The sequence below is a fragment of the Lissotriton vulgaris genome, chromosome 8, assembly GCF_964263255.1.
Source record: "Lissotriton vulgaris chromosome 8, aLisVul1.2, whole genome shotgun sequence".
NCBI classification, from domain to species: domain Eukaryota; kingdom Metazoa; phylum Chordata; class Amphibia; order Caudata; family Salamandridae; genus Lissotriton; species Lissotriton vulgaris.
This window is the reverse complement of record NC_141696.1, coordinates 719,388,626-719,408,550: the sequence shown is the minus strand read 5'-3', so window position 1 is coordinate 719,408,550 and position 19,925 is coordinate 719,388,626. Positions and strand designations below refer to the sequence as shown.

The window sequence follows — 19,925 nt, the reverse complement described above, 5'->3', positions numbered from 1 at the left end:
TAAGACAATCTTAAAGTTGAGCATTTCTAGTACCCCTTTATTAAGAGTACTCACAAAACGTTCCACAAGGCCATTAGCTTGTGGCCAAAGAGGTATGCTTTACTGAGGCTTCACAAAGATGACCGAAAAAGTCTCTGAAGTCTCAACTGTTGAAAGTGGACCAGTTGTCCGACTTCGAAGTCTTTCCAGACACGAGGTAAGGTAACTCCTCCCTTCCGTGATAATGGGCATAAACTCCATTTTTAGATTGTTTTTCCGCATAGGGTGAGAATGGAGTTGGCGAGTGTAGAATAGAGACATCCATGCGTATGAATGTAAATTAACTACAACCACAGGAGACCAGGGAGGCGGGTTGGCACATGTGAATCTACAGCTCTACATGTCAATAACTGATGCTTACTGGGTAAGTAACATTTTCTGTTCGAGGCATATGAGCTGCAGATCCCATGCTTTGCATAGATTATATAGCAGTATACTCCCAAAGCGGTGGCTAACCTGTATTGGTTGTCGTTATTTAAAATAGTGTTTTAAGTACTGCTTGGCCTACATTTGTTTGTTGTCTCACAAACACATCTACACAATAGTGTTTGGTGAATGTGTGCGGCATAGACCATGTTGCTGCCTTACAGATGTCAGCTAGGGGAATATTTCCTAAAAAAAAGGCGTAGTAGCCCCCATTTTGCAAGTGGAATGTGCTCTAGGTGGTATTAGAGTTTATTTTGCTTAAGCATAACCTGTTTGGATACATTTTACGATCCATGTTGCAATACCAGACTTAGATATGGAATTGCCTTTGTGTGGTGGAGAAAAGGTAACGAAGGGTTGCTTTGTTTTTTGAAATTCTTTAGTTCGATCAACATAATATAGTATAGCTCATTAACATCAAGTGTATGTAAAGCTCACTCTGCTACAGAATCAGGTTGAGGAAAACACCAGTAACTCAAATGATTGATCTAAAAGACTGAAACTACTTTAGGATTGGTTTGAAGAACAACCCCATCTTTGTGAAGTTGAAAGAAAGGCTCATGTATAGTTAATGCCTGAAGTTCACGAACTCTCCTTAGTAAGGTTATTGCTGAGGAAAGCAACTTTCCAGTAGAAGAATTGTAACAGACATTTGTGCATTGGTTCAAAAGATTGACCCACTAGCCTTATAAGGACTATGTTTAAGTTACACTCTGGCACAGAGGGACTTCTTGGTAGTATCACCCTTTTTAACCCTTCCATGAAGGCTTTTATATATGGTACTTATAAGTGCTCCCTATTTTGCAAGTATGCAGCTACTGCCCCTAGGTGTAACCGAATGGAGGTGTAAGCCAATCCAGATTGCTGTAAATGCAACAGGCAACAAATAATGTTTGTAGAGGGGCATCAAGTGGATTGATGATGTTGTTACAATAAATAACAAACCGTTTAGATTTTGCTGCATAACATGCTCTAGTGGTAGGCTTTCTAGCCTCCTTGAGAATATTCATAGAGTCTGGTGGTAGATGTAAATAACCAAACTAGGACTTCAGGAGCTAAATCGCTGGCTTGAGTTTCTGGGATGTCCGATTTCTCCATGGCTCTGAGTGAGGAGACTGGGTATGAGATGTAGCTTTTGATGTGGCACCACTGACCTTTCTAACAGGGTGTTGTACCAGGATTGACTAGCACATTTGGGGGCTACTAAGATCAATGTGACAGATGTTTGTTTGAGCTTTCGAACCAGTAATGGAATTACTGGGAGAAGCTTAGAGCATGGCCTTAGGATAGACGGTGTGGGAACCTGGATGCGAAGTTTAGGGATTTTGCATTGTGTACTGTAGCAAACAGATCTGCAGGAATCCCCATTGTTGAAAGTAGGGAAGAAGAACTTGGGGATGAAGTTCTCACTCGTGAACTGGTTGCCTGGGTCTGCTGAGCAGGCAATTTGATAGTCTACTCCTTGAAGGTGTTCCGCCAGTAGATACATTTTATGATGAATTGCCCAATTCCAAATGCGTTGTGCCAGGCGCGACAGATGGAGTGTGTGTGTTTCTCCCAGTTTCTGCAGAGAATACATCGCTGTCAAGTGGTCTGTGAGGACTAAGACAGTTTTGCCTAGGTGAGTGAGGAAAGCTTGGAGTGCTGAGAACACTGCTAGAAGCTCCAGGTAGTTGATGTTGAGACATTTGTGACTGACCACAGCCCTTGAACTGTGATGTTGGAGATGAGCACCCCAACCGGGCAAAGATGAATCTGCCGATAGTACAGTCTGAAATGGGGTCTATGAAAGGCTGCCCTTTTGATATGTTTTGAGGGTTCAATCACTGCAGAGAGCGATGCGTGCAGCAGTCTAACACTAAATCAGTTAATTGACCCTGTGACTGAAGCGCTAGACATTACTGCATGTGAAGCCTTGAGTGAGGTACGATTGCAATGCAGGATGCAATCATTCCCAGCAGTTGCATAAAAACTCAGGCTGGTAACGTTTGATTGGGTTGAAATTGTATTATTGTAGTCTGAATATTGTGAATCCTGGCTACATTGGGAGAGGCTAGAGCTTTGAGTGTTTAGGGAAGCTTCTAGATAAGATTGCACTTGTGCATGGCACAATGGGATTTTTGGACATGGATTGTGAAAAATTTTGTACATGGATTGTGAAACCTAACTGATGAAGTAGGTGTACTGTTGCCCCAGTGTGTAGTATACAGTTTTGGTAATTGCCCGCTTTGATAAGCAAGTAGTCTAGGTAAGGGCTACATTGTCTTTTGAGATGAGCAGCTACTACTGCAAGACATTTGGTGAACACTCCGGGGGCTGTGGTAATGCCAAATGGAAGCACCTCAAACTGGTAATATTTGCCTGCCATCATAAATATGAGATATTTGCGATGAGCTGGGTGAATTGGAATGTGAAAGTAGGTGTCTTAAGTCCAGAGTAGACAGTCGCCTTGTTGTAAAAGAAGAAGTACCTGTTGTAGAGTCACCATGTCAAAGTGCTATGACAGTACGTATTTGTTCAACTCTGAGATCTAGAATAGGTCTCAGAGAGCCATCCTTTTTGGGGAATTAGAAAGCAAAGGGAACACACCCCTGAACCTTGGTACTGAAGTGGGACTGGTTCCATAGCCCCTTTGAGTAATAGAGATTGCACTTCTTGTTGAAGCAAGTGCTGGTGGTCTGTTGACAATTGTGATAGAGGTGGAATGTTCAGAGGGTTGTTGGTTAAGCTCCAGGCAATAACCATGTTGGATAATTCCAATCACCCATTTGTCAGTTGTTATGGATCCCTAAATGGGGAGAAAGTCTTGAGGTTTTCCTCAGACAGGCGTGGAATAGTCAAAGGGATTTATGGGGAAGTTACTTTTCATTTGGGGAAGGGGAATTGCAGGGTGTTGCATTTACCTCTGCCCCGTGGACTATTTCCCCTGTAGCCTCCACTGAAAAATCCTCTTGTAAAAGGTGATAGGGAAGTGTTTTTGTAAGAGGAAGTATTTTGGTCTACCTGTGGATTTGGACCCCCCCCCCCGCCCCCCCACCCAGTAAAAGGATGCCAAAAGGGAGCCCTGTTAGAGGGAGGCTGAAGCGCTCCCATGGATTTTGCTACATCTGTATCTTTTATCGATTACTTTTATCAAGTTCAGGGCCAAAAATATGTTTGTCGAAGGGTATATTTAGAATGGATTGCAGGACTTGTGGTTTAAACCCTGAAACACGTAACCAGGCATGTCTCAGGAGTAGGGGTATTCACCCCTCTAGCTGCAGTATCAGCTGCATCTAGAGCGCATCTGATGGAAGTGTTGGAAATTAGTTGACCTTCTTGAACTAAATCTTGCGCCTTATGCTCATCTGGGAGAAACTATAGAAGTTGTTCTATATCGTCCCAGTGGGCTCTATCGCACAAGTTACTACTTGTATAACGATATATCTGTAAGAGACATTAGTTAGTGATAGATTCCTTACCTTAGAATATCCCCAGGCGTCAGACTGGATCCGGAAACTTTTGCGTAGCAGTACCCTTGCGCGTCGGTAGGCGTCGTCTGCGACTCCGCGTCAGTCGTCGGCGCCGTGATGACGTCGTCTGAGTACTTAGACGCCGCCTCCGCGTGCTGACGTCAGTTCTTAGACACAGCTTTTCCGCGCCAGAAACGCAGAGCTATGCCAAAAACCAACACTGGTGCCATTAAACTAGGGCCCTAAAAGGGGATGACCTTAACCCTAGATATTGGTTCGCAGAACGGGGAGGATGGGTGAGTCGGTAAGGAATCTATCACTAACTAATGTCTCTTACAGATATATTGTTACACAAGTAGTAACTTGTGCATCTGAAAGAGACACATTAGTGATAGATTCCTTACCTTAGAATAGATACCCCAGCAATACCAACCCCGTGGTGGTGGGTCTGCGAATCAATAATCACACCAGAAAGTCCTGGAGGACGGAACAGCCAAAGAAGCCATCCCTCGGGACTTGACTGTCCAGGTAATAATGTCTGGCAAACGTGTGCAGCGAGGCCCACGTAGCCGCCTGGCAAATGTCCTGCAAGGGCACACCTCAGCCCAAGGCAGTAGTAGTCGCTGTGGCTCGAGTGGAATGAGCCATCAGCCCAACAGAGGGTTCCTTCTTCGCCAAGGAGTAACACGCCTGGATACACAAGATGATCCACCGCGAGATGGTCCGCTTGTGCACAGCTTGCCCCTTCTTAGCGCCCACGTAACCAACCATGAGTTGGTCATCCACCCGGAACTGGCGTGTGCGGTCCAGATAGAACGAGAGCGCGCGTTTTGGGTCCACACGGTGGAGCCTCTTCCTCTCTCGAGGGATGCGGAGGCGGAAAGAAGGTGGGCAAGGTGATAGAATGCCCAATCTGGAAGACCGTGACTACCTTGGGTAGGAAGGAGGGCCTTGTCCGCAACACAACTTTGTCCGGATGGACTGAAAGGAAAGGAGGTTTACAGGATAGAGCCTGGAGCTCACTCACTCTCCGGGCAGAGGTGATGTCTACCAGGAAGGCAGTCTTCAAAGTGAGGAGGCGGAGAGGACAGTTGTGAAGTGGCTCAAAGGGAGCGCACATCAGAAAAGTTAGAACCAAGTTCAAGTCCCACTGAGGCATCACAAAGGGAAACAGGAGGGAATGTATGTGTGATGCCTTTCAGGAATCGATTAACGATAGGGGACTTGAACAAAGAAGGTTGATCAGGCAGCCTCAAAAAGGCTGAAAGAGCAGAAAGGTAGCCCTTGATAGTGTCCAGAGCAGAGCCCTGCTGGGCAAGAGAAAGAAGAAAGAGAAGAACCTCAGAAAGAGGGGCAGATAGGATCCACAGCCTTTGCTGTGCACCATGCCACAAATTTGTTCCACCTGCAGGCGTATACAGACTTTGTGGAGGGACGCCTAGCTGCCAGAATGATGTTACAGACTTCAGGAGGCAAGTCAAATAGCCTCAACTGTCGCCGCTCAATCTCCAAGCATGGAGGTGGAGACTGGACAGGTTCGGGTGGAGGACCGTCCCCTGCTGCGACAGAAGGTCCTCCTGAAGAGGCAGACGAACCAAGGCATCGACTGACATACTGAGTAGCTCGGGATACCAGTATCTTCGTGCCCAGTCCGGAGCCACAAGGATGACTTGTGCCCGGTCGCGCCTGATCTTCAGCACTCTGGGCAATAGTGGTATAGGCGGTAAGGCGTACAACAGACCGCAATTCCACTTGCGACAAAAAGCGTCTCCGATTGAGTACCGCCTTGGAAATTCCAACGCGCAGAACTGATGACATTGCGCGCTCTCTTCGGTGGCGAATAGATCTAACCAAGGCTCTCCCCACTGCAGAAAGAGACCTTGCGCCTTGTCCCAGTTCAGACGCCATTCGTGATCCATCATGCACCGCGACTGAGTTCGTCCGCCCTGGCGTTCAGAGAACCTGCCAGGTGTTGAACCACCAGAGTCACACGCTGATGTTCCAGCCATTGCCAGAGGCGCAGAGCCTCCTGGCAGAGGGTCCACGACCCCACCCCGCCCTGTTTGTTGCAGTACCACATGGCGGTGTTGTTGTCCGTGAACACCTGCACTACACTCCCTCTGACAGAGGGGAGGAATGCCTTCAGTGCTAGACGAATCGCCCGCGGCTCCAAAAGGTTGATATGGAGCCGGGACTCCGCCGGAGACCAGAGGCATCTCATCTCCGCCTCTCCCATGTGGCCTCCCCAGCCCTGGAGGGACGCGTCCGTCACAACTACGTGCTCCGGTTGGGGAAGGGAGAGGGATCTGCCACTGACCCAATCGCGGTCCGTGAGCCACCAATGCAGCTGTCTCGCAGTGCCCTCCGAGATCAGGACATGGTCGGACAGGTTGCCCTGATGCTGGGCCCACTGAAACTTCAGGTCCCACTGCAGAGCCCGCATCTGCCACCGGGCGTGATGCACCAGAAGGATGCAGGAAGCCATCAGCCCCAGAAGCCGCAGAGTCAACCTGACCAAAACCCGGGATAAAGGCTGGAAGACTGGAATCAGAGCCTGTATATCCCGAACCCACTGTTCGGGTGGGTAAACCCGAAACTGCGCTGAGTCGAGAACCGCTCAGATGAAAAAGGAGCTTCTGAGAGGGACACAGGTGTGACTTCGGCACATTGATGGAGAACCCCAGCAGGTGCAGGAGGTCGGCCGTAGTCTGGAGGTGGCTGACGACTGTCTGGGGCGAGTCCGCCTTCAACAACCAGTCGTCGAGGTAGGGGAAGACTGAAACCCCTAACCTGCACAGATGAGCTGCGACCACCGCCATCACCTTAGTGAACACCCGTGGGGCGCTGGTAAGGCCGAAGGGGAGCACGGTAAACTGAAAAGCGCTCGTGGCCTACCGTGAACCGCAGGTAACGCCGGTGGGCAGGCAGGACGGGGATGTGGAAATAAGCGTCCTGCAAGTCCAACGCTACCATCCAGTCTCCTGGGTCCAGGGCAGCTAAGACCTGAGCCAGAGTCAGCATCTTGAACTTCTCCTTCCGGAGGAAGCAGTTGACGTTCCGTAGGTCCAAGATAGGGCGTAGGCCCCCTTTGCCCTTCTTGGGTACCAGAAAGTAGTGGGAGTAGCAACCACGTCCTACTTCTGGCCCAGGAATGCGCTCGATGGCCCCCTTGGCCAAGAGGGCCGAAACTTCCTCCTGCAGAAGCCGCAAGTGATCCCCCCGATACACAGTGGTGTTGCGGTGGCATGGCTTGATGGGTCGTCTCGAAGGGGAGGGAGTAGCCCCTCCGGACGATCTGCAGCACCCACCTGTCCGAAGTGAAGTGCGCCAGTGAGAGTGGTGATGGCGAGCCCTGCCCCCCACTGGCGTCACATGGGCCGAGAAGCACAGACTAGGAGGGTTTAGAGGCGGATGCTGCGGGGGAAGGTGTGGACTGGCCTCGCCGTTGTCCCAGACTGCCTCCACGGCGGTTTCCACGTCCGCCACCGGGCTGGATAGTAGTCTGTGGCCCGTGGCCGGCAGGACGTGTGGGGGCACCCCTTCCTTGGCCACGAAAGGAGCAAAAAGCAGCCGTTTGCTGGCGCAGGGCTGAGAGGCCCAAGGACTTGGCTGTAGCCCTGGAGTCCTTAAAGCGCTCAAGCACATGGTCTGCCTTGTCGCCAAAGAGGCGACGGCCATCAAACGGCATGTCCATAAGAGTGTTTTGGACATCTGCCGAGAAGTTGGCGGACCTCAACCAGGCGTGGCGTCTAACCGCCACAGTCGTTGCCATCGCTCTACCTAGTGAGTCGGTGATATCCAGCCCACACCGGATGAAGTATTTTGCTGCATCCCGACCTTCCACAAGGGCTTGGCCGAGTTTGGCCCGTACCTCCAACGGACACTCTGGCAGCACTTCTGCAACCGTCTCCCACAGAGAGTGGGTGTAGCGGCCCAAGAGGCATGCGGTGTTGGAAGACCGCAGTCCCAGACTAAGGGAGGAGAAGATCTTTTTCCCGTACTGTTCGTACTTCTTGGATTCCCTTTCCAGCGGAGCCGACGGGAATGCGGTCTGGGAATTGGAGGCCCGGATGACCAGACTCTCGGGGGTGGGGCGGGTGGACAGGAAACATAGGTCACACGGGGCCGGGCGGTGCAGTCTGGCCACGTTCCTATCTACGGGCGAACCCGTAGCGGGCTTGGACCAAGTGCCCAAAAGAACGTCGGTCAAGGCCTCATTAAAAGGCAGCAGAGGCTCGGCCGAGCTGGACTGCGGTTTAAGGACCTCAGTGAGGAGGTTAGTCCTCACGGCCGCGACCGGGAGCTCAAGGTCCAAGGCCTTGGCAGCCCTCGTCAACACCACACCATAGGTAGCCCCCTCCTCCGAAGCCACGGTAGGAGGGGAGACAAAACCAGTGTCTGGAGAGGTGTCCAGGCCACTGGCCTCCCCAAGGTCTCCTGCCCAGTCCTCGTGAGACGGACACTCCTTGGTCAGAGGGTCCTCAGACCCCTCCCAATCCTCCTCATCACCCATCGCCAGATACTCAGGGTTTTCAATCAATGGGGCCGGTTTGTAGAAGTGAAAATCTCCAAACGGCGTCGAAAGCTGCGCCAAGCGGCGCCGTTCAGACGCCGGAACCGGAACAAAGGAGGCATCGGGGCCGACGGCGACACCATACGGACAGACGCCGGGGGGGCGGGGGGGTCGTAAGATCCACCGGTGACGATCCAGAACCCGAAGAAGGTCCAGTGGGGCCCGAAGGTGCTGGCGGTGTCGGAACCGTTGAGCCCTGCGGCGCCAGGCCCGAAGGCGCCGGCGGCGAAACACCCGATGGCGTCGGGGCCGAAGCCCCTGACCCGCTAGGGGCGCCAGACGGGTCCGCTGGGCCCGAAGGCGCCGGAGCCAGTCGGAGGAGAAAGGGACCTCTTGGCCATGAGGAAGCGCTCCATCTCCTCCGGCGTCGTGTCTCGCCCAGGAACCGGAGAGTGTGGGGCAGGTCGCGACGCCCGCGACTCCGAAGGAGCCGCGTGGGCGGTGTCACCCGAACCCCCGGCCGCATCGCGCGAGCGTCGGTGGGAGTCAGAAGAGCGATGACGCCTCCGACTGCAGTTCCTAGGAACTGCGGGCGGAGTCGGCTTGAGAAGGGGACGAGGACGTTTTTCACAAATGGAAAAGGTCTCACATACTATGTGATCTAAACAAAAGTTGGTGTAACGAACATATCAAGTATATCAAGAAAGGATAAATCAAAAGTGTGGCATCCCCTCCACATGTCAACAAAAATGACGAATCATATCTAGAGTTGTTGGATAAGCCGACCTGAGCCTCGTTCTACGCTGGTGCAAATGTTACAGGAAATTTCCACCTTGTGCTCTGATGAGTATGCAATAGTCCCATATACTGGCCATGATGAGTAGAAGTTCTCAGACTTGAATCCCAGGTGTAGAGATCCTGTAGTAATTGGTCTCTGGATGGTCCTGATGAAGGTGGTCCTTACTGCTGTTTTTCCACCGAAACGCGTCGACCAACTTTAGACCTATGCTTTCATTTTGTAGATCTATTGAATCTGGTCTTCCACTGGACAACAGATGCAATGTTATAGGATGTCTATGTTTGATTGTAATGTAATGGATGTTTAGTAAGTATGTATGTGAGTATGTATGGTTCTCTACCTGGGCTGGTCTTATTTATTTTGTATTTATATATACCTTTGGATAACTAATGAAAAACAGTGATGGCTCCAATGTATTGAAAGTATGTTTCTTGGAGATTTTTTATAATCAATGTATTTATAAAAAAAATGATAAAAAGTTGGATATGAAAAAATGAAACAAAATAACTAAAAATCTAAATACAAGTGTTATATATGTGTGTACGCCCTGGGTTGGTGTGATTAACTCTGTGAAAAGTATTTATAGGTCAAGAGGGAGTTTTCTAGTTTGTTCTGTATTGCTTTTTCCCTTCTACTCTCTGACCTGAAATTACCTGTTAGAGGGGGTCCCCCCTTCTACTCGATTGAACTTCTTGTGCTTCTTACCGGATGACGACTTCGACCCGGAGGAGTGGTGCAGACTCCCGGAGCTGTGGTGGCTCCGTCCCCTCGACCTGTCCCTCGACCTGTCCCTCGACCTGTCCCTCGACCTGTCCCTCGACCTGTCCCTCGACCTGTCCCTCGACCTCCCGTGGGACCAGGACCTCACGCGGGGCCGACAGCAGAGTCACCTGCGGGACCGCTCCCGCCTGGCTTTCAAAGAGAGGGCCCAGAAGTTGGAGCAGGCCTTGTCGACGCCTAGACAAGTTAGGCACAGGTGATGAGGATCCGTGACCTACATCGTGCGGTCCCAATCCTCGCAGTGCTTGAAACCAGGCATCCCTACGGCACCAATCTGAGTCGCAAGACTGCAAGAAATGATCAAAAATGATCCCAAAAAGTTAGTCAAAAATTGACTAGGATTACTGCTTTTTCCAGATCTGCGCTGGCTGGTGCGGAACAAAGAACTGACGTCAGCACGCGGAGGCGGCGTCTAAGTACTCCGACGACATCACGGCGCCCACGACGCCAGAGAAAAGGAAACCCGTTCGAAAACAATACTGTCAAGGGTAGTGTGGATTTCACACCGAGGGGAACCAGAGGACCGATTCCGAAACAGAGCTGCAATTCATGTTAGAACGCGATGACGGAAAAAAAATAATCCAACAATGGAGTCTATGCCAATGCGGATTTTCACCGAAAGGAGGAGTCACCTTACCTTGTGCCTTGAAAGACTTCTCTAAAGAAAAACAACTTGCAAATATCCGAACCCAACACTAGATGGCAGGAATATGCAAAGCATCCCCACATGTTTCCTCTTCAGTGGAATTGTAGAGCTGTCATCCAGAAGCTTATATTGTGTGTTGTGGATGGCGGTTTCGTGTGGGTTGTGGAAAAAAAAAAAAAACATTTTGTCACAAAAATGGAAATGGGGCCTTCCCAAAGGGTTTCTCTAATTTGTTAAAAACACTGGTGTCAACACCAAGACTTGAGAATTCTTGTGATTTTAGTGAATGTATGCCACAGGCCAGCACCCCACTATGAAGTGTTCCAGCTGCCGACTCCAGTACAGCTGACCATGTGCTACGTTCATAAGCTAATCAATATCTTGGCCACAATCAGATATTGAAATTCACGGTTAAGGTTGTAATGTTTACAAACTATTGCTATTATACACAAATAAAAGTTACACCTGCCTCATGTCCATTAAAGATAAGTGGTTCGTTTAAGTTGGTCTCTCTCAAAGTTAAGACATGTTTCTAAAAAGTTTGGTTAGCACTGACAGAGGTCCAAGTCAACAGTTATGATGTTGTACTCCAGACATTTCTCACTGAAAACTGAAACCATGTCAGACACTGTTAGTGGGTCTACAGATTACTGTAAAGGTAATCAAATTTGCAGAGGATTTCTGAGACAAACAGAACAAATTGATAATTAAGCAGTATACATCATTTGTGGGGTTAACTTTAAATTATCCAAATTGCTAAAGCCGGGAGCCTGGTTTCCAGTAATGACTCATTAGGGGTCCCTGGATTCCAGTAACGATTAAGTGGGGACCACAGAAGTACAAAGTTTAAGAATCATTGATATTTATAGTCATGTATGTGGGACATTAATCGTGTACACAAAAACTGGTGCACTTTGGGTGCCCCTTCAACATCAGCGCCAGTTCTGATGGTACTTGGGAAGAATTCTTAGTGTGCTTGCATGATTGTTTAACTCGGTACTTGAAAAAAAGCATAGGGACAGATGGAAAACCTAGATACAATAGACCTTTACAATACCATGTAGAGAACCTTATCCCATACTTTCTGGGAAAGCCTCCTTGGGGCTTATAGGTCTAAACTGGTTCTTCCACCTCAACGTATCCTAGTTCATAATCACATTCATAGAAGCCATAGGGCCCACCCTAAAGCACAGTTAAATATTATAGAGATCTTACCTGTTTGTCTGAAGCTTTATATTGCACTGAAAAACTGAGAGATAAGTCTGCCATGATGCAACTCTTGTTGTTACCATCTTTCACATCAAATAAAACAGCAGAGGAAGTTTGTAGAAAACCTATGGAAAGAAAAAGGGCTCAATTTTTCTGATTCAAAGAAAAGCGTTTCTAGCCTATTTCAGTGAAATAATATTTATACCAGCTGAAAATTCAAAACCAAGACTGCTGTAGTACATAAAATATTACTCCGGACCCTACACGCTTCAATTATGCATGAAAACCATAACTCAACTTTAAAAACCGCAGAGTGTTTTAGTTTGAGATTCATACGCCATGTGCACGTCAAACAGCTAGCATTCTGTTAAGAAAAACGCAAGCAATTGTTTTTCAAATCTTTGCGTGCAAGCCATAACCAGAATGATCCATGTCCAAATCACCCTGAAGCCCATAATGTACTGTAACACAGCTTTCACCTTGGATTATATTTCACTTGAAGTATCTGTGCACCTCGTAGTGTTTGAGTGTAATAGCATAGTTCGCACCATCCATAGAATAATGAAGCTCACAGGAAAATCTACAACAGAGAAGTGGCTAAGTGATTATTGAGGTCAAGAATTTTAGGCTTAAAGTCTGTTGTAAATTCACAAGCTTATCAATTGTAAAACTGCGCTGCACTCTCAAAATGGTAACAGCAGTAGAAAAGAATACTTTCTTTTTTGCACTTAAATCTCCAGTGTAACAGTGTTCTTGCTGCAGGTATACTGAGTGCTACTGGAGGTGGAGAGCTTGAAAGCCAGATAGCCTGGAGGTCTAGTTGTGATACTTTTGTAGATATTGCAGGTGGTTTTTAAGATGGTGCAGGCCTACAGAGGAGGCCAACTGAGTTAAATCATGGTGAAGGTGATGCCAGGTTTTGACTAGCTGTTGCTTGGTTATTAAGTTGGATGCGGTTCAGACAGTATTTCAGGTGTTCAATGCCAGGAGTAGAAGAGCCTTTCAAATAGAGATGTATAGTGGTGGCATATTCGTAACTTTTGATGTAGTTCAACAGATGGACTCCCAATAAGCTCCATGTAAATGTTGAAGATTACTGGAGGCATGCTGGAACATTGGGAGACTCAGCATGTGATCAAATTTTCTGTCCAGGAGGGAGGTGCCCATGTGTATAGACTGACGTTGGTTGCATAGTTCGATGGAAAACCAATTAGTCAAATGTGGGATGTCTCAACGAGGATGATGGTGTCGAATGAGAGAAGTGCAGCCAAATCAGAAGGCATTTATCACCTATATCTGTAGTCAGGAAGGCATGGACTAACATTTTTTATGTTGACAAGGTGATCAACAGCTAGATTAGTCATGAAGGATATGTTTGGAGATGATGCGATGTTGGAATTCTGCATAGGCTGCACTTTATTCTTTGATGTTGCCCATAACGGGTAGGAAAGTGATTGGATTAGGATGACCTTGCCAATTAAAAGCCAGTGTAGGCTTCTTGTGATTCTGACCAGTCATGAGACCTTCTAAGAAGATGCATTGAGTGCAGGAGATGTGGATAACGGTAAGAAGAGTTGAGCACCTTTTCCTAAAGGACTTTGATGAATGTAAGACATCACAGGATGTGGATTTGAGTGAAGGAAAGCAGCAAGGTCAGCAAAAGAAAGGATTGAAAGAGCCCGATGTAGGGTGGAGGTGTGGGTGTCCGGTGAGAGGGAGTGGTTCTGATCTGTTGTCAGATCTCCATTTTGTTTTACTGAAGAGATAGTTGGCATTGCACTTGTGGAGTGGGGGTTGGAATGTTAGGCAGAGATTTAATTGTAGTGCGCAGTTTAAGAGCATTTTATTTCTGTTTGCAGCTTTATTTACGGTGCTGATACAGTATGACTTTGGCTAATGTAGTGACTGCTCTGCATGCTGCACATAATTACTTCAGTAGTGTGATGTATTCTGTTTTAACCATTTTTAGGAATCAGAGCCATGGTGGCCTATAACAGGATGATGTTCGGGTGCTTTCCAATGAGGACAAAGTGCTAGAAAACAAACCCAGTCAAAAGGTAGGAACATTATAACAATATTTACTGTGATTTTTTTCTTACTTGCACGCCAGTAGGTGGGGGTGGAATGGCTCCGCATTAAGTCATATGCACTGGAGGAGACGTGTGCAGTGTCTATTCAGGGACACCGCAGCAAGCTGACCTCACTCCGTTAATTTTTACGACTTTCCACACCACGAGGCAGAGCCACGTAGAACACTGACCAATAGGGTGGAAAACTAGGGCCCTGAAGGGGTATAGCCCTGTCCCAAGAAATCCATATACAGAGAGGGGAGGATGGATGAGTCGGTAAGGAATTCGCGGTTAGACAGTCTCTGCCTGATTAAGCGTTACTGAAGGCAAGTAACTTGTCCATCTGATAGAGACTACTAGCAGCAGATTACGTACCTTACAATAGTTACCCACGCAATATCTCCCTGGAGGTGGGTCAGAACAATTTAACATCAAAAAGTCATGCAGGACCGAAAAAGCAAAGTGCCCATTCTAACAGACTGGACAGTTCAGGCAGTATTGTTTTGTGAACGTGTGCAAGGAAGCCTATGTTGAAGCCTGGTACTGGTCTAGGACCGGGAATCTGAATGCTAATGCAGTGGTCGCAGCCTTTGCTCTGGTAGAATGAGCATGCAAGCCTTCGAGGCGTTGCTTCTTGGCCAATGCGTAGCAGATTTTAATGCAGAGCACGATCTATCAGGAGATGGTCCGCTTCAGTACAGCCTTTCCCTTCTTCACTCCAACATAACTAATGAACGAAGAGTTGGACGTCCACCTGGAACTCTTTGTGCGGTCAAAGTGAAATGGCAACGCTCTTGATGGGTCCAGACTGAAGTCTCTTCTCTTACTTAGAGGGATGCAGCGGAGCATAAAAGTAGACCGAGTGATGGACTGGTCTACATAAAGGGAGTGATGACTTTTGGCAAAAAGGAAGCTCTAGTTCATAAAACCAGCTTGTCTGGGGAGATGTTCTGGTATGGAGGCTTGGGATGATCAAGCCTGATGCTCACGGATCAATCGGGCAGATGTTCTTGCCACCAGGAAGGCCATATTTATGGTAAGGAGCCAGAGAAGACAGTTGTGCAAGGGTGTTGGACAGGCCACATGAAGGGCTCGCTCCCTCCCCGCATGACAGAGCCCGGACATCAGCTCTCCAGGTGCTACCCACAGAAGCAACCCACACTCCGTCCCCTACGGGACCCCTACTCCCGGACATCTCTGTATCATGGGCCCAGGCCACCGTCAGCACCATTGCCCAGCCCGGCCGCCATCTTGGCCACTGCACCACGAGGCCGCATGGCCTCAGCTCGACCCCAACCCTGGGCCTGGCCAGGCCCCGACATCTCGGCACCACCATCCATCCAGGAGGTGAACGGACCACTTGGCAGGTCAATGGGAGAAAGAGGTGTCGATGGCTCTCCCCCGCCAGGTGCCGATCGCCCCCAGCCTCCCCGGGCGCTGGCTCCACCCCCCTGCTGGGTGTCTGGACTCCCTCATCCCGGACCTCCCGACCTCCAAGTGCGAGGGTCCGGACATCAAAGGGCGCTAGACCTATAACTGGGGCAGCTCCAGAGCAGGAAGGCAGTTGTATCCTGGAGTCGAGAGACACCGAGAAGAACTCATCCTTGACGGACTACTGGCGCTGCCGTAGCCTTGCCTTGTGAACTATTGTCCTGCCTGCTGGCGCTGCCGCAACCTTCTGCATCCTTCATCCTCGTCGGGACCTGCTGGCGCTGCCGCGGACCGTTGTCCTTACCACCTTCCCCGGGACCTGCTGGCGCCGCCGCGGACCGTCGCTACCTACGATCATCTCGGGACCTGCTGGCGCTGCCGCGGCCCGTCCACCTAGAACGCCGAGCTCAAGGATTGTGAGCTATCCATCATATCATCACATCTACCAGATTGGTAACAAGACTGTCCCGCTACCCCCTGTCCCATCCAAGAGACTAGAATCTAGGGGACCCCTGAGTCCAGACCTCCTTGTACCATCTTCTCGTACCTAAAGATTACTTATAAAGAATCGTTAAACCTTATCTTGGTGTGGTGTACGTCTGTGGGGGGGAAGTTACTCGTCTGTACGATCACCGGAGACGGCTCTCCCCGGAGACCTCTCCCCTAGTCCTCGGCCGACCCTCCCGGTCCGTCTAACAAAGGGATCAAAAGGAACACACATCATGAACGTTAGTACAAGATTAAGGTCCCACTGAGGAATGATCAAGGGAGAAGGTGGAAACCTACTGCAGACCTTTCAAGAACCTAGGGTATTTGCAGAGGGATAACTGATTAGACAACCGCAGAAAGAAATAGCAGAAAGATAATCCTTTAAGGAGCCCAGAGGAGAGCTCTTCTTGGGCACTCCCTCACAAACTATGTACGGTAGAGGCCACCATTGCTTCGATTTCCAACTGGAGTTCCTCCACCTCATTGGCTGATGTGTGGGTGATGTCGAATGAGGACAGTGTGCTAGTAAACAACCCTTGTCAAAGGCAGGACCATTGTAACAAACATATACTGTTATTTTTTTATTGTTATTTTTAATTTACCAGGAAAAAGCAGAACAGATTAGTTAGTTACCTTCAGTAACATCTTATCTGGTAGAGACTACCTAGCTGCAGATGCCTTACCTTAGAATTATCCCCATGTGTCACACTGGATCCAGAAACTTTGTGAGCAGATCCCCTGCGCACCGGTAGGTGGCATTGATCAGATCCCAGTGGCATTGTCTGCGCTGGAAAGGATGTACAAGATACTTATTTAGGTGCCACTCCTGGCACGGATGACAGTTCTTTTCTTTCCGCACGAGTCAGCGCAGATCCTTAGTGAATTTGACAATATTTATTTAAAGTTTCAGCAAGTTCTTTTGAGGTTTTTCCTCCTGGTGTAGCAGGATATCCTCCCGGAAGGCCGACTTCAAGGCCTATGGCGCCTGTCACAACTCCATGCCAGTGACAGATCCGCATCTTTAGTGCCTGTGTTGCCTCAATCACGATCCGAAGGCCTGCTCCAATTGCCACGCCATGAATCGAAGGCCTTGAGGGAACGATCCCTCAAGCTTCTGGTGGCTTGATGTGCAAAGCAAACACAAGGAGTTGATGGACGGAGCGCTGAAACATTTAAGACACTCACGCCCAGTCACAGATCAAAGCCATGACAAGCCAGAGCGAGAGGAAGGTCTCAGGAAAGTCGCGGGGTCAGAGATCCTCGTTGCACTTAAAGTGTTTGGATCCTTCAGATAAGTCTCACAAGAAATAATTAGTCGTAGAGGTCTTCGACCTTAGTTTGTCAGATGACGAGGGAGTGAAGATATTAGAGGACTGCTCTGTGGTTAAGCGTGGCCATCCCCAAGCCTCTCAGAGTTGCCAAGAGCCGAAGCAACCCTCGCCAAATTAAGAGAAGGTTAAGAGGCTATGTGTGCTACATGTATCCACAAACCTTGTAACTACTCCATCTCCCATCGCAGCCCAACCCATCACAAAATGTCAACAGGCTTGACCACTAGTTGCACCAGGGAAATATTAATTACTTACCCTGGGTTACCTGGAGACCAGATAACTCACTGAATCCCAGTAGCTTCTGCATAAGGAGCAGCAATGAGGTTGCAGGCTGTTCTGAGTAAATGAGGGCACCATCTGTGTATAAAGAGACTAATTGATCAGTCATCCCCACTCGTGTGAGCCATCTCGGCCCATAAGCAAATTACTAAGGGCTCCATTGCCAGGGGTAAACAGCAGTGGCGAGAGTGGGCAACCATTCTATGTACCCAGCTCTATGTTCCAGGCATCTAATATATAGCAGCCTGACCGGACAATCGCCAAGGGGTTTGCATAAAGCAGGGAGACCCATTTAACAAATACAGGGCCTTGTTCCATCTGCTTTAGTTCCTCCCACAGGTAGTCCTAAACCAAGGAGTCAAAGGCCTTCCATATACAAGGCAACCAATCTTCCTCGGTCATCAAACCCCGTATGGAGTGCATGGCATGGGTCAATCTACGGATATTTATGTGGATCAAGTGGGGAGTTAACATCTTAATTAGTTAGCTAGGGCCTTCGCTAGCACTTTAACGTCCGTAATTATCACAGGCAACTGTCAGTACAGGCCCTTGAGCACCGGATCACAATCCGGATTGGGCAACATAAGAGCCTCCTGCAGTAGTCTGCCTGATTGTTGGCAGTCCTGAAACACCTCCAAGAGCGTATCAACGAGTACATTCAAGTCGCTCTGGTAGAACTTGGAGGGAAGATAATCTGTGCATGGTGTTTTGCATCAGGGCATACCCTTTATGGCCTTAGGTAATTCCTCTCTGGTGAGGTCTGCGCCCAAAGTGGCCACCTTGTCACTACTTAGGGTCGGTAGATGAATCATACTTGGGAACTCCATCCCAGCAAGATCTCCACGAGAGTCCAGCTTCCTATAAAGAGTAGACAGGAGGTGATGCAATTCAATGTATATAGTCATTTTTTTCTTACGTTTTTATAGTTTCCTCATCAATCAAATTGATCAGCAACATTGCTATACCGACCCGGTGGCGCCTAAAGTAGGTGTGCACTCTATAGCCCTTGGTGTAATCCTACAAGCCCCCGATGTTTAGGAGATTAGCTTCACTGTTCCTGCAATGTATGCAAGTGTTCCTGCCGTCATCACCTCTTCTCACCAGCGGCCACCCGAACCCCTCCCATGGCTGCACCATATATACCATCATGCACTTTCTTAGAAATCATGTGCAATGTCCTGAGCATACTGCACAACATACAAAAACACAACCCCAACCAAACCCAGTTTCCACCAGGTAAATACTTAAAACATTCCAATTATGTCTCCCCATGTATGTATTAGTCAAACACTTCGACCTCCCTCTACTTCAATACTGCATTCCAAAACCAAAACTTTGCTGCCTCACAAAACCATTCACGTAGGAACAAGGAAATTAGCACAATTGGACACGATATTCGGCACACACCCCATGGGGTTGCACCTAGGTATTAAGGGTGGATTCCCCATCCCCCTCCTGCAGTCCCTATAGCGCTGAAAGGTAAAGTTTATTGTTAAACGTTGTGGGTCGAATCTCAGTCAAGCACTTCTAAACAGGTCCTTGTAGGTTCCACACAGCAAAAGAGCTAGAATAGAAACAGGGAGCGAGCCTCACACGCAACCATAGAATCCCCACTAACTCCAGGTAGCCCCCCCCCCTTATAATTGTCATAAAGCAGTAGCTTGCGAGAATGTCTGCAAGGAAGCATTTCCAGAGGACTCCAAAGTGTACCGATCACAGTCTCCATCTACATCCAATGTGCCTTCGGATTGCGCTTCTATGCGCTGCGTCTGAGCGTGGTGGGTCATCCCCCACCTCCGTCGTTTGGCAGACCCACTGTCTAGTCGGAGTCTTGTCCCTGGTGTGCCTCCGTCTGAATTCTGACCAGAGCCGTCCCTCTGGTCCAGCCAGTTTTTGGGAGAGCCAAAAAAATGGGAGGAGCTCTCCACAAACACCTTCAGCCTATCCAGGTACAGGTGCACGCATCTAACGATAAGCGTCTGAAGTTTCTGTTTAACAGCCAAGAATGATTTTCTTTGGGGCTGGACCCTGTGTGCGCGCCAGGGACCGTGTCATGCGTGATGTAATATGGGAGGGCATAAGCAGTCGATTGGCTGTGTGGGTCTGTGAGTGGGCGAGTCATTGGTTTTGTGGGTGTGTGAGTGACTGGGGGTGTGTGAGTGGCTGTGGGTGTGTGAGTGTCAGTGTGGGTCTGCATAGGTGTCTAAGGGTCTATGCAGGAGTCATTTTTTCCGATACACCACATCACAAAAAGGGCTCTTTCTGGACCAAGAGCTACCTTTCTGCCAAATATGGTGCAATTCCGTCCAGCAGTTTGGGCTGTAGTCTTATTCAAAATCGCTATGTGAAATTGCATGGGAAACATTTTTTGACCCTCCCCCTTTCGCTTGCACAACCAGACAGGAGAGCACTTTTTTAGAACGGTTTGTGAACGGTTTGTGAAGATTCATCAAATGGCGCCA

General features: G+C 48.8%; 1 protein-coding gene across 1 annotated transcript in view; it reads right to left on the bottom strand.

Annotated features, from left to right (window-relative positions):
• The window catches only part of LOC147697924 (lysosome-associated membrane glycoprotein 1-like), a 119,669-nt gene that overhangs the window by 40,470 nt on the left and 59,274 nt on the right, over positions 1–19,925 (bottom strand). The window contains exon 2 of the mRNA XM_086934609.1: positions 11,871–11,989. Within this exon, the coding sequence (XP_086790735.1) occupies positions 11,871–11,989 (119 nt within the window). The remainder of the gene's footprint in view (positions 1–11,870; positions 11,990–19,925) is intronic.